We start from the raw sequence: 14,933 nt of genomic DNA, 5'->3' as shown, positions 1-14,933 counted from the left end.
AACAGAACGAAACACTGCCCTATCCTGAGCCATCCTCACAATCGTTGTTATGCTTCAGCTCATTGTTGCAGACACTGTGTCAGTCCACTTCATTGAGGGTCTTCCTCTTTTCCACTGACCCTGTACTTTAACAAGTATGATGTCCTTCTCCAGGGACTGATCCCTCCTGACAACATGTCGAAAGTATGTAAGACACAGTCTCGCCATCCTTGCTTCTAAGGAGCATTCTGGTTGTACTTCCTCTAAGACAGATTTGTTCGTTCTTTTGGCAGTCTATGGTATATTCAATGTTCTTTGCCAGCATCACAATTCAAAGGTGTCAGTTCTTCGGTCTTCCTTATTCATTGTCCAGCTTTCACATGCTTGTGATGCGATTGAAAATACCATGGCTTGGGTCAGGCACACCTTAGTCTTCAAGGTGACATCTTTGCTCTTCAACACTTTAAAGAGGTCCTTTGCAGCAGATTTACCCAATGCAATGCGTCTTTTGATTTCTTGACTGCTGCTTCCATGGCTGTTGATTGTGGATCCAAGTAAAATGAAATCCTTGACAACTTCAATCTTTTCTCCATTTATCAGGATATTGCTCATTGGTCCAGTTGTGAGGATTTTTGTTTTTGTTTTTTTTTTTATGTTGAGGTGCAATCCATTCAGAAGGCTGTGGTCTTTGATCTTCATTAGTAAGTGCTTCAAGTCCTCTTCACTTTCAGCAAGCAAGGTTGTGTTGTCTGCCTAACGCAGGTTGTTAGTGAGTCTTCCTCCAATCCTGATGCCCCATTCTTCTTCATATAATCCAGCTTCTCGGCTTATTTGCTCAGCATACAGATTGAATAGGTATGGTGAAAGAATACAACCCTGACACACATCCTTCATGGCTTTAAACCAATCAGTATCCCCTTGTCCTTGTTCCTAAGCGACTATAAAGTGGCTTTTTGTACTAAACACTAAATCAAGTTTTATTGAGCCACTTTCATGTGCCAGGAATGGTGGGTGTGATTTAAGGCAATAATAAGAGATACGCTTCCCATCCTCACATAATAGCTGGGTGTGCTCTGGGCATGTTACTTGTATTAGTCCGTTGGATTTTCACAGTAGCCCTCACAACATACTGTTACCATCCCTGTTCTGCACCTGGGGAGACCCAAGGCAAAGAAGCTTAATAACTAACTTGCCAAAGGCCATGCAGTGGGGTGCCAAAATTCAAAAGCAGACAGTCTGGCACTAGAGCCCCGTCAGATTCTTATCTTGTAGGGCAGTCAAACTGTTTCCTTTCTAGAAAAATGGGAAGCTCTATAAAACCTAGTGCTGAACAACCATATGAAGAAGCTTGGCTTGGTAGGGACACTGAAGACAAGGCCCGTGTAGAAGTAATGAACTTCGTCTCTGGATCTCAGTCTCCTTGTCTATTCAGAGAAAGGGTTGGGCAGAATGAGCATCCTAAACCCTTTCATGCCAGCGTTCCCAAGTTTTACCTTTTCAGCAAAACATGCCCTTCTGGGATACCCTAGTGGCACTGAACAACAGGGAAGACCTGTCTTTCCAGTAAATTGAGGAAAATAAAAACAAGGCGGGGAAGGTAGAGGACAGGTGGCAGCACGTGACATGCTGGAGGGGGTTCCACTCCTGCTTCAAGAAGGCGTGGGCTACCAGATTCTAACCTGTCCACCTTTTACCTTCAACAGCCACAGTTTTAATTTTGTCTTGCAAAGTTGGTTATTTTTAACAGATGGAGGATCCTCTTGCATCTCTCTAAGGGCATTAATTATAACTCTTCTGAAGTTTTGTTTTCTTGCTTTATGAGCTATTTCATTTTTGAGTTGATACATTTGTTTTATGGTTTTGACTTTTTTCATATGTTTGATAATTCTTGGTTGTTTGCTTATCTTTGATTTTGAAATTCCTTGTGGATGCCTCATCCATGTTATGCAGCCTGTTCGTCTGATTACTCTGGAAGGGCAGGGTACTGTTTGGTGGGATGCAGTGGTGACTGATATTCTGGGTGGGGAACTCTCCCATCTCTCCTGGGTATGGCCAGGTATCTGGGGCCCTGCCCCACCTCCGAGACTCAAGCACCAGCTCTTGCGTTTAGGGACCATTCCCTCGCCCACTGGCTGTTCCTTACTTGGATCCCAACCCTGCAGACCAGCCCCTCCTACGGCCGTTAACTCCAGAAAGTAGTCATTAGTCCATTCCAGTCTGCAGGCCATCTTTCTTGTCCCCTGAGGTACTCATTTCTGTGTTCCAACATAATAATCTGGATTTTGGAATTGACTGAATGGCAATGGGTTGTTTTTTTTGCTTTGTTTTGTTTTTTGAGGTAGAACAGGGTTGCTGCAACTGGTGTCATTTTCACCTAAAGTCCTTGGAAGTTTTTTTTAACTTGCTTTTTGAATAGCTAACACATTCACAGAATTCAGGAGGTACAAAGCGTACCCCTGTAACCCCACCACCCAACTGCCCTCCTCAGAGGCAGCCAGGACAACCAGTTCCTTGTGAATCTTTTCAAAAGTATTTTATGCATATACAAGCCATTATGTGTACATGCGTTTTCATTCCGTTACGTATCATCGGAAGCGTGTCATGCTCCTGGTTTTGCACCTTGCTTTCTTCACCTGACCATAGGTCATCCATAGCAATACATAAAAGAGCTGCTTTGTTCTTTTTTTTTTTTTTTATAGCTGCTTAGCATTCTCTTGTGATGTAACTGGACACTTTATACATTAAAATCTGAGTTTCTTGAAAAATTCTTTGATTTAACCTCACTATCTGCTCAAAAAGGATCCCTGGTGGCACAGTAGCGGTCTGCTTCCATAAAGATTACAGCCTTGAAAACCCTATGGGGCAGTTCTAACGTGTCCTATAGGGTCACTGTGAATCAGAATCAACTCGACAACAACGGGTATTGGTTTAGTTTTGTCTGCCTCAGAGAAAGAAGGTAGAATTTTTCAAGAAGATCAGAGCTTTTAACCCTGCCACTGTGAACAGCCATGAAAATGGTATTCTGAGATTTAAACCCTGGTCTGTCTGACTGCATAACCACTCTTTTTATTTCTCACTTGCTGCCAAAAGGTACCTGCTCTCAGCGTCACTTTTGGCCTTTCACCCATTTGTTAGTATAACTGAAAGCCATTGCCAAGGTTTCTTTAATCATCAGAATGTGTCAAGAAGGGTCTGGTTTTAACCTTCCCATGTTGTCCCTCCACCTCCATCCCAACTCTGTCGTCCACCTCTTTTCTCAGCGTACTGTATTAGAAGTAGGGTACAGATGTGAACCAGGAGAGAGAGGGGAAGCACTCACTATTCTATGCCACAAGCCCCTAGCAACGATTCCTCCATTCTCTCTTGTAGTTGAAAAGTTACAGTGAGAAACTGGACAAAGAACAGGCAGCCCTCGAGAAGATAGAATCCAAAGCTGATCCAAGGTAAGAGGTTTCAGCCTGTATTCATTTTCCCTTTCAAGAAAGTAACTTTGCCAGTGCCTGGTGGTTTAATGTGATTGAGCACCCTTGAGGAGTCAAGGGTCACTGGTTCAGGCACCAAGCAGTTCTGTTAATTTCACATACTGATCCAGACTGTGGTGTCATCCTTCTGTGCCAGGATGACCCACCTCATCCTCAGATGCTTGGGTTGCACTGAGCCAGCTACCCTCTTCTTCCCAATTCCCCTTTTGATCAGAAACAACACATTTTTGTTTTATTTAAAAAACTAATACATTCGTAGTACCTCCACTCCTCACTTGTCAACATGATTAGGTTCCAAAGACCAGGTGTTATGTGAAAATCAGTGTTAGGCGAAAATGGAGGATGACCACATCAGATTTCAAGATATTATGTGGGACACATATGTCCCTCTAGACCTGATAGGCTGAAAATGTAGGTGAGTGCTGTGTGTCCCATTGATCATGAAAGGGTTACTGCCAGAGATACATCATTAATGCGCAAAAAGTCGGATAGTAGATTTTTTACTGTTGTAAATGTGAATTGCAGGATAACGAGATAGTGGATAAGTGAGGACTAGGTATACAAAAGACGCACGGTGAAAACTCTCCCTCACGTCCCTGCCCTCCAGCCACCCATGTCTCTTCCTTGGAGTCAGCTGTTGTCACCAGATTTTTAACAGCTCACGTTTTAGCCCATCTTCTCGGGAATAAAGTTGCAGCCTTTTTTTGTCAAGAAACAGCTTCTGTCTTTTTTTTTCCATGTAAAACTAATTGCCTTTAGAAGAGAGAAAGTATGTACACTTGGCCTTTTTTAGCACCAGGTTCTTTGAGTGGTAAAATCTCCTAGGTGTCATTTGAATGAGATTGTGAAAACACAAAAGTTTCAGGCGCAGGATGAGCATGCTGTCCTGGGCTCAATGGACATTTTTAGTGAAGAAATATCCACAGAGTACTTACTTGGCTCTATAATTAGAAATCCTTCATCTGTTAATATGGAACAAAGCACTACCAGATACTTAACATTTTTATTATCAAATTAGTGCTTTTAATGGCCTTAAGTAACTTGTTTCCTTTTCAGAGTTGATAATAAAAATGATTTTTAATACTGTATGTGCTCGGAGTACAGTTGAGTAATTGACATCATTAAGCATATCCAGTTCTCTGGGAACTCACTGATGTTTCTACAGCTGAAGTTGCAATTTTTGGAATCTGTAATGTTTGTTTGGACGTGACCTGATGGGCTTGGGCATATAAATGAACAATAATGTCAGGTAAATGGAGGTGGTTATCATTTGTGGAGAACCCTTTAGCCACTCTTAGGGGAGACAAAGGAGATATAAAAAAAAAAAGGAGTCCATTTTCAGCCGGGGACCCAGTTTCAGCTGTGATTCATAACACCGTAACGGCCTGCCATATGTCATGTTTTGGTCTTTTCTCTTCAGTATCCTGCAGAACTTGAGAGCACTTGTAGCCATGAACGAAAATCTGAAAAGGCAGGAACAGGAGTTTAAAGCGCATTGTCGCGTAAGTGTCACTTGGTGTTGGCAAACAGTAAACCAGGACTCTTGTAAAATCCAGATGTGGCATTCTGCATTCCCATGCCGTTTAAAAAGTCAATTCATCAAGCAGCCCCGTATCTCATATAAAATGAACAGAACACTGGCATAGGTACCCTCCAAGGATACCAGAAGTGAGTTAGATTAGTAACTGTATGTGACAAACCCCAAAATAGAGTGCACAGTCAAAAAAAACAAAAACAAAAAAAACCTTTTTCTAATATACAAATCTATTTAAGAGAAAAGTTTTATAAAGTTTTAAACGTATGTCATATTTAGTTGACACATAGCCTTTGTAAACAGAATAAGGTCATGCAAACTGAGGGCTATCTGAAAGCAGGGCCTTGCTCCTGTCGTCTAGATCTGTGGTCTAGTAGTGGGGGTGTTGTGGACACAGGTGGCTGAGTGGGGGCTGTACCTGAGGCTGGTGAGTTCTGTGTGAGCTGTGGGGGAGGGGAGGCCACTAGCACAGGAGCCAATAGGAGGCTGGGTCTTACCTAAAGCAGGGTGGGATGGCAAATAGAGGAGGGGCTTGAGTGAGGCTGGGCGCCAGGCTAGGAGGGCCCCGGGTAAGGTGGACAGGTGCTTAAGTCTGAGGCCTGTGAGGAGAGGAAGCAAACCAGGCCCACTGGAGCTAGGCTCTAAGCCACTTGGTCACGTCATTTCTCAGTGATTACTTTTTTTTTGGCACTGCTTGCCGGACCTGCCCTTTAAAAAGAAAGGCCTTTTGACCAAGGTGCAGGTGGGTGTATCCTCCTGAAAAAGACCTTCACAGGCTGAAAGTTGGGGCCCAGGGCAGCCAGTTCTTAATGGGCTTTCTGTCCTAGCATAAACTCATGGAATGTGAAAGTAAGACTTCTGAATCAAGGATTTAGATAATTGCATCCAATTACTAGCTTGTTTGAGTGGTGTTAACATTTATATCGCCTTTAAAGGAGGAGATGACACGACTGCAGCAGGAAATTGAAAACCTGAAAGCTGAGAGAGCACCAGGTGGAGACGAAAAGGTAAAGGCCCAGAAGGCTCCTCATAGCAGTTAGGTGCTGTTAAGACTTACATAGTGAAATGATTTCTAGGGACTCACCCTACAAACAGTCTGTTGCGAAAAGGACTGACCTCGTCCTCAAAATACACATTTCTCAGCTGTTTTTAGCCCGTGACTTTTTAGATTTCCATCCCTGTCCATTCTTTTCCTCTGGAGGGAAAAGGCCACAGTGGGTGTGGATGACAGCAAACCCAGACAAGAGCAGAATGTACAATTCCGGCCACTCCCCCCATGTAGGGAAGTGTGTTTCCATGAACCCCCTGAGCCTGTTCCCCTCCTGACCTGTTCTTCTCTAATTTCTGTTTCCATTTACCCAGTTCACCCTCCACGCCTCCCTAGGGATGAGCCCCATTCCCAAATATAGCAATGAACACAAACAAGTAGAGGGTGTTGGCATGTCTCCAGGAGTGCGTTGGCGGGTATTGGAGTATAAGGAACAAGCCAGATCAGCTAGTTGTCTGAACAAGGACGTGGTCCTCCAAGGAGCTAGTGGGTTTCCATTAAACCTTAAATTTAAAAAAGGATGGGGGATAATAGTCTGTTTCTCTCCCTGAATAAGACTGTAGGAATCCCTGCGTTCTTGTTTTCTCCTCCACACTTGATTCAGAGCTTATTTCCTGAGCATCTCTGTTTAGGACCTGAGAGCTGGACGTGGCCTTAGAATCACCTCCAGCAGGGTCTGGCCATGCAATGCAGGGGGGTCCTGGCACTGGCCTCGCACAGACTGCACCAACAGCCAGCCTTTCCGGTTTTAACAGCCAGCCTTTCCAGTTTTTCTAAACTTGGACCATGAGGGCTCATTAGCTGAATTAGCCTCTGAGTGTGTACAGAGTGCAGACTTTGAGAATCACTACTTCTCAGCAATCACATCTTGTTAGAGGAATTACTACTCAGATTCAAACAGAGTTGCCATTTAGCTTGCTGTATGGAAACCCTGGTGGCATGGTGGTTAAGTGCTACGGCTGCTAACCAGAGGGCCGGCAGTTCGAAGCCACCAGGCGCTCCTTGGAAACGCTGTGGGGCAGTTCTATTCTGTCCTATCGGGTCGCTATGAGTTGGAATCGACTCGATGGCACTGGGTTTGGTTTTTTTGGTTACATAACTAACATAGACATTTGAGAACCATTTAAAATCTGGGTTTTTCCTATACAGGCTGTTCCCTCTCTGTTCTCTGTAGTCATCAGATGTGGTCAGTAAACAAGCTTTTCTTATCTCCACTGCCCCCCACCCAACCCTTTCCACATCTAGACCTCAGTTTCTGTCCCATCCTCCAACGCCAAAAAGGTGTTTATTATTTTTTAATCATTTCAGACCCCCGCCAGTGGAGAGCCGCATGGTGACCTGACCTCTGTGATGACCCATAATGTAGGTACCTGCCCTTTCTCAGGCCTGGGAGCTGGACAGGAGCAGATTTTCACTCCCTCATGACAGTTGCTCGTCCTGCTTTAATGCTCCGTCACTGTGCCCTCATCTGCTGGGCCCTTGGGATTGGCATGGTCCCATCGTACACACCTGGCCCTTCGATGGAGGCAGGATCACCCCAGGGACAGCCCTGAAGGCCAGCATTCTGGTGGGGCTTTTTCCAGTCCAGTGTTCAGGCATCTCAGCTGAGAAGGAGCAGACCTGCACTGGCCCCCGTCTGCTCACAACCCACAGTCCCTGAGGGGAGGGGGCGGTGAGAAGGGAAGAACCTCAGTCTGTGGTGCTATGAGCCAGGATTCAACAAGCCTTTTTGTGAAGGGTCAGATAGTAAATGTTTTAGCTTTGTTGGCCAGACTGCCTCTGCTGCCGCTAATCAACTCTGCTGTAGTAGCCACAGTCAGTGTGCAAACAGTGGGCATGGCTGTATCCAGTAAAACTTTAACTGCAGAAAGGGGTAGAGAGGCAGATTTGGCCCAAGGGCTGTAGGGCTTAGCCCATGGGCTATAGTTTGCTGACCTCTGTTCTGAATCTAAACCTGCTTTCCCAGCACTCTGGCAAACTTTCAGGAAAAAGAAAAGGAAGAGGATAAGGGAAAGAGAAGCAGGAAAGCCCTGAAACTTTTGCCTCCTTTATGGGTTTCTCTTCCCTTTGCCCTCACTGTAGGGCCCCTACAGTGAAGTGTCTTGGGATTTGCCTGCAGCTGAGCGTGTTGTTTCTTTTTGCATGTGCGTGTGTACACGCACACTGCTGGAGAGGGGCACCTCTGATCCATTTTATAACTTTCTCTGAGGCAGCAAATCATCTAGTCATGTCTCTTACCTCAGTTCTTTCACTGAGAGGCTGCTGCGGTTAGCTGCCTTTGAGTTGGCCACCTGCTTACGGCGACCCCATCACAACAGAATTAGACTGTTGTGATCCATACGGTTTTCATTGGCTGATATTTTTGAAGTAGACTGCCAGCCTTTCTTCCTGGTCTGTCGTATTCCGGAGACTGTGCTAGCAACACACAAGCCTCCGCCGACAGACAGGTGGTAGCTCTGTATGAGATGCATCAGCCAGGGAACAACCCAGGCCTCCCACATGGGAGGCAAGAATTCTACCACGGAACCACTAAGCTTCTCTCTGTTCTTTAAGGCATTACTGTCCAAGAGAACTTTCTTCAAAGATGGCAGTTTTCAGTATTTATACTGTTCAACGTAGTAGTTACTAGCTACATAAGGCTCCTGAGCATTTGAAGGGTGGTTAATTTAACTATGAAACTGAATTTTTTTATTTTAAATTTTTTACTTTAGTTAATCGAAATCTAAATAGCCACATGTGGTTAAACTCAGCGGCTCTCATATTGAACATCACAGCTCTAAATAGAAACATAGAAAGCAAATCAGCGTCATCTCTAAACCCAGAGGCATACAACAAAAGATGGTTTAAGTAATGATTTTTCTCCTTGTTGTTGTCTTTTTTGGGGTGAGAAACGATGTGGAGAGAACTTAACACAAAATTTATCCTGGATCCCATGAGAAGGAAGAATTGTTATAATTGACGTGTAAGGGCGTCAGGGCCTCATGTGACATAGGACCCAGACCTCCTAAACTCAGCCATTTAAGAAAAGAAATTTAGGAGCTCAAGATGAGGAGTGATAGGATAAAAACACATTCAACTTGCAGAAGACTCTGTCTAAAAACGAAAGTTTCCTGTTCTCAGATAACTGTGGCCTTTTCCAATTTTTAGGAAGACCTAGACAGACGGTATAATATGGAGAAAGAGAAACTTTACAAAATCCGTTTGTTACAGGTGAGTAAAAACAAGAACCAAAAAGAAAGAAAGAAAGAAATACATCTACTAAAAAAAAAGGAAACCAAATCCATTGCTTTCGAGTCAATTCTGACTCATAGCGACCCTATAGGACGGAGTAGAACTGCCCCATAGAGTTTCCAAGGAGCGCCTGGTGGATTCAAACTGCCAACCTTTTGGTTAGCAGCCGTAGCACTTAACCGCTACGCCACCAGGGTTTCCAGGTATACCTAACTAGGTGCGAATTTCCTGCAGTGGAGCTAGAAAGTCTTAGTGTCTAAGAACTAGAGAGATTCGGTGGTAAGGCTACTGTTTACCAGTCTTCCATCTGGCGTGTGACCCAATTATTTAAGTTACTAATAATAACAGCTCATATTGGCATATCATTTTCACGATAATCTCAATGGAATCCTCCCCCAGGTGGAGAGTAGGTGTTATGAGCCTCGTTTTCTGTATGAAGATACTGACTCTGATAGGTTAAGTCCTTGCCAAAAGTGAAGTAAGTGCACGAGCCAGGAGTCAGGTTCCAACGTTCCTGTGTGGTAATTTCCTCAAATATTAAGTGACCATTTAGCTGTCTTATTTGATAACTTCAGGGGTTTGTGAGAGTGGCATCAAATATGGGGAGAGTCGGTTTTAAAGTTAGCTCTTAAGCTAAATTCACTTAGAGTCAAAATTACATTTTAAAACCCCTTACATTGCCAGAATCTGGCTTGTGGAAGCTCCAAAACCAAGAGGTAACTTAACGTTTTTCATTGCATTTTGGCTCAGGCCTTCATTCTTTTCCCTAGGAAGGGAAGGCCAGGGTCTGGTGGGGATGACTAAAGGGCTGCAGGGGCCAGTGCTACGCTGTCTCTCCTCACACTGGCACTGCTTATTTTGCTGAGCTGTGTGGTTAAGTTTGGGTGAGTCACTTCTGCCAGTCCTTAAAGGGGCACAGAATTAAATAAAACGAGAACAACACAGCTACAGACTGGAAACTCTGACTGAGGGCTTCCTGCACATTCAGCGTTAGGAATGGCAAAAGGGATGCCTGTCTCCTGGGAGCCAGCTGGCTATTTGAGAACCAGTATGTGCGTATACATCAGAGTAGAGGGAATTTACATGTAGGCTGCCTACTAAGACCGGTGTGTCACCACGGGATGGGGGAAGCTGCAGCGAACCAGTAAGCCTGCTGGGGCCTGAGCCAGGGCGGTGGCAGTAGAATGGACAGAAATGAACTGACAGAGAAGAGATTGAGGAGCTATATCCAGTGGGGCCTAGTATCGATCAGGTGAAAGAAAAAGGAGTCAAGGACGACAGGCAAATTTCTGACTTGAGCAGTTGGGTGGATGCTTTGTGATTCGTTAAGAAAAGGCATAAAGGGGAAGGACAGTGGGGTGAAGAGTGCACAGGAGTGTTAATGGGATCTATTGGGGCTTTTAAAAGTCGGGGTACCCAGCGAAGTAGAAGCACCTAAGAAGGGACTGGTGTGCAGGCCTGACTCTCAGAGCCATTTGGGCTGGTGAGCTGGGTGCCAGCACTGCGTGGGTGGTAACTGAGGCTGTGAAAATACAGATTGATGAGACGTGGCACTAAGCCGTAGTGAGCACAGCCTGTGAGGACAGGCAGGGAAAAGGAGAACTCCACCACCAAGGACAAAACCAGGCAGCTAGAGGGGAAAAGAGCAGGAGGTCTCGTGGAAACTGGGCAAAGAGCTCACGACAGAAAGGTAAATCAGTTTCCATGGAGTCAACTCATGGTGGCCCCATGCGTGTCAGAGTAGAACTGTTGTCTGTGGGGTTTTCAGTGGCTGATTTTTCAGAACTAGCTAGCCAGGCCTTTTTCCTGAGGTGCCTCTGGTGGACTTGAGCCTCCAACCTTACAGTTAGCAGCCGAGCAGTTAACCATTTGCACCACCCAAGGACTCCAGAGAGAATGGTAGAAGGTCCAGGAAGCCAGAAGCTGAGAACAGCCTGTTAGATGCTTCACAGAGAAGGTCTATGGTAACTTGAACAAGAACAGTTTCTGCGGGGCACTGGGGAGAAGCCTGATGTTGGTGGGCTGGGAGGATGACTGGCGGGGAGGAATTAGAGGCACTGAGGGTACAGGGCTCACAGTAGGTTTGGCTGGAAAGGGAAGAGAAAGCAGGTGGTAGCTGAAAGGTGATGAGGTTTAAGGGAGGGTTTTTTTAAGGAAGGAGGGACTTGAGCATATTTAAATATTGATGGGAGGAGCCAGTAAAAAGGAGGAGTTCAAGATGCAAAAAAGAAGTGAATAATTGTATCTGGAGATTCCTGAAAAATACCCACCCAGAGCCTGAGTGCCCCCGGTGAACACAGCCATGGCCAAAAGGAGAAACGCACCTTCTCTAACCAGCGGGGCAGAGACCCTGTTTGGGATTCGGTGGCAGGAGTTAAGGGTGGATTTCCCACCTGGAGGCTTAGATTGCCCAGTAAGTTAAAGACCAGATCTCCTGCTGCGGGTGAAGCCAGATGGGAGAGGACAGAGTAGGAGAATGGGGGACAGAAGGAAGGCAGCTCTGAGAGCCCACCTCACCCTGAGACCATCCCAGTGGGGAGGCAGGTGTGGGCCAAGGACTTCCTCCCTCCCGCCGGCAGTGTTTCCTCTGAGCTGCCACCTTGGCCTGAGGTCTCCCCCTCCCCACACTGAGCCGCACAGCCAGCGGGTCGGGGCGTTCTGGCTAACACACCCCCAGTCCATGGGAGGGAGGTAATGCTGGGGTGATATTTTAGGGATAAATTATAGGGTTTTTTTTTTTTTTTTTGAGCTAGGCTAAGGGGTTTGGAAATTACATGGAGGCGCAGGGTGGCATTGGCCCTATGTCATTTCGGAAACATTCCCTTTGTTCCTTGTTCCCCACCTGGACTCGGTGGAATTCGTTACCCTGGAGCCCTTTGTGGTGTGATGGGCTGGCTGGGGGCTCTGTCCACAAAAGCCCTTCCCATTCAGAATTCAGAATCTCCCTTCCTTAACCCGGTGATGAGATGCTTTCTGTGGTTCCAGTTCACAGCCATAGCTCCTCCCATGTGTCAGTCAAAACCTGAGACAAGGAAACCAAGCCCTTGGCGGAATGGCCTGCCTGCACTTCTAAGGGATGGTCGGGCTGGGGTGGGAGGCAGGGTATTTTGGCTCCCCCGTAAGGCCTTTAACCAAATAGTGTTGTCTCCCCCTTCCTTCTTCATTTAGGCTCGACGAAATCGGGAAATAGCAATTTTGCACCGTAAGATTGATGAAGTGCCCAGCCGAGCAGAGCTAATACAGTATCAGAAGAGATTTATTGAACTCTACCGCCAGAGTAGGTGCACCAGCCACGCACAAGCTCTTGAGGCTGGCCCTGGGAGGGACCGCAGGCAGCAAGGGGCTTGGTCCACTTGAACTCAGCGCGGGGTGATCCCTGTTCAGCCTATCAGTGCTGACAGGGAAGGGCTTGGTTCATCACAGTCAGGCCCACTGGCGGGTGACCCCTAACCTGGCGGCAGTGCCTTTCCCAAGGACAGATTCTGGAAGCTAATGGAGCTCTTAGACTAACATTTCAAGGCAACAGTTTTCCTGGTCAGCCATTTGCCCTTCCCCTGTGCACCCAATCCTCTTTCCAACTTTACACGGAGCATCTTGCCTCCCTCACCTCTAAGCAAGCCCTCAGTCATCGTCGTTCTCTGCAAACTCTTCCTGACATGGCCCGGCCTTTAACAGCATCGTATCCACTGGGTAATCTAGGGCTGGGTCTCCCTCAGCCTAAAATCAGTGACCAGATCTTACTGGCTCAGAATGGGCCTCAGAGCTGTCCTTTGTTCTCTTCAGACTGCTCCTGTCATATTTGTTCTGACAGTGGATCTCAGCTAAATCACCACTAGCCAGGCCACAGTCCCTCCTCTGGTCCCTCATGCCACTTCTCTGCCTGCTGACAAACCTTCAGGAGCTCTTTGAGGCCCACCGAGTAAAGCCTCTCTCCTTCCTGTGCCCCAGGCCCTCCCTGTTCTTTGAGGCCTGCCTGAGGCCACCTCTCCTGATCTGTGGACCCGCCCTCCAGCCTCCCAGTCTGAGCCCTGCCTCGAGCTCACCTCGTACTTTCACATCTCAGGCCTCGACTCCCCTGTGTCCTGGCCTGGATTTCCTTCTCCTCAGTTAGTCACAGCCCTTCAAGGCGCAGGTCAGGTCTATGTGTAACCCGTCCTGGACCCTTCTGGCAGCAACGAATCACCCCCTCTCCTGGGCTCCCGCTCTTGCATGTCCCCTGGCCAGCCCAGAATCAGCAGGTGTAAAACTGAACCCGGCCTTCCTTTCCCAAGTCTGTTCTGCCTCCCAGCCTCCTCTCAGTTACTGGTGTCACTCTCTGCCCAAGCTGGACACCTCGTAGCCATCTCTGACTTCACTGCTGGCCCAGTCTTGATTCTGAATACTTTTGAAAACAGTTTCTCCTGGACTGTTGCGGTCACCTCCTGCTCATCGCTGCCCGAGCCTGATCTCTCCTCTGCCCTCTGGTCTGGAAGAGCTTTCTCAAACGTACATTTGATCATTTTATAAGCTTGCATTAGAATCTGTAATATCAATAGCACCTCATAACTTCTTGAATAATCTTGGAAGCCTGAGTATATTGTACAGAGTCCTGCATGGGCCCAACTTAAGCCCCAGCTTCCCCCACCATCGTGTGGTGCCACCGCTCTTGTGTGTCTGCATCCTGTCCCATGAGCTGTTCCCACGTCCAGAATGCCATCGCCCCTCGATTCCCGCTCCAGCTTCCCTTTCAAAGTCCAGCTCAGACTTTGCCTTGAGGTCTTGGCCTCTCGAGCATCCTTCCTGGTTCAGGCTCTAGCACTGTCCTTATTTGAAGAGTCTGGAATCGTGCTTCCTGTCACATCTTAGCCCACAGTCCTGACATTTAATACAGTCCTCGCATTTGATTCAGATGACCAGAGACAGGTAACAGTGGCAGTTCCTTAGCAGAAAAGTTTCTGTCTTAAGTTAAATCTTTCCCTTAATTTTCTAGCCCTACTTGCTTTAAGCCTGTTAGCAATGATAATACCTTATATCAGTATGTTTCACAGAGTGAATTGCACAGATATAAAAGTCATTTTGATGAGGACGTTTATATACCAAAGACATAGCCAACCAGTTGCACCAAAATACCTATGTCAAATTTTGCTTTTATTTTTGCTATCGAATATCCGCAACCCTCACCCAATCCTTGACCCAAATGGGGTAAGGATGACAAACACATTCCTGGGCAAGAAAGCTAAAAGCTGACCAGTTCATTGATGGCAGTGATTTTCAACTTTGGCTACTTGGTAGTAACCTAGGTCCCACCTCAAGGAATTCTCATTTAATTGCTTGTGATATTTTTTAAATGCTCCCTAGGTGATTCTGTTTTTTAGTAGCCAAGATTGAATACTACTGTTCTAAAAGTTTTAGCAAACATAATAATACTTTACATAGAGTAGCTTACAAAGAGATTTTCGTACAAATTAGACGTTTTGATGGGGCATATTGAAGCTGTTACATCGAAAGTACTTGTATCCGATTATTAACTTCTACTACCACATACAGGGTCGCTATGAGTCGGAATCGACTCGAGGGCACTGGGTTTACTGGGTTTACTACCACATATGTACAACGGAGAGCCCCAAGCCCTGTCCCACCTTTGCGCTTCACAGTGTGAGGGAGACACAGGTATTGCTGG

The 14,933-nt window shown here is 46.3% G+C and overlaps 1 protein-coding gene across 6 annotated transcripts in view; it reads left to right on the top strand.

Annotated features, from left to right (window-relative positions):
• The window catches only part of CCDC93 (coiled-coil domain containing 93), a 142,639-nt gene that overhangs the window by 95,490 nt on the left and 32,216 nt on the right, over window positions 1–14,933 (top strand). For 5 of the 6 annotated variants that reach the window (XR_010322339.1, XM_064287279.1, XM_064287278.1 and 2 more), the window contains 6 exons: window positions 3,349–3,422; window positions 4,882–4,963; window positions 5,931–6,002; window positions 7,352–7,405; window positions 9,191–9,253; window positions 12,443–12,551. Coding sequence is in view for 5 of the 6 variants with exons in the window: in XM_064287279.1 (XP_064143349.1) it covers window positions 3,349–3,422; window positions 4,882–4,963; window positions 5,931–6,002; window positions 7,352–7,405; window positions 9,191–9,253; window positions 12,443–12,551 (454 nt within the window). In the remaining variant the exon portion in view is untranslated. The remainder of the gene's footprint in view (window positions 1–3,348; window positions 3,423–4,881; window positions 4,964–5,930; window positions 6,003–7,351; window positions 7,406–9,190; window positions 9,254–12,442; window positions 12,552–14,933) is intronic. The other variant, XM_064287280.1, reaches the window with a different exon arrangement.

This window comes from Loxodonta africana, chromosome 6, assembly GCF_030014295.1.
Source record: "Loxodonta africana isolate mLoxAfr1 chromosome 6, mLoxAfr1.hap2, whole genome shotgun sequence".
Classification (NCBI taxonomy): domain Eukaryota; kingdom Metazoa; phylum Chordata; class Mammalia; order Proboscidea; family Elephantidae; genus Loxodonta; species Loxodonta africana.
Note: the sequence above shows the minus strand (reverse complement) of the source record. Positions and strands in the feature narration are given on the sequence as shown.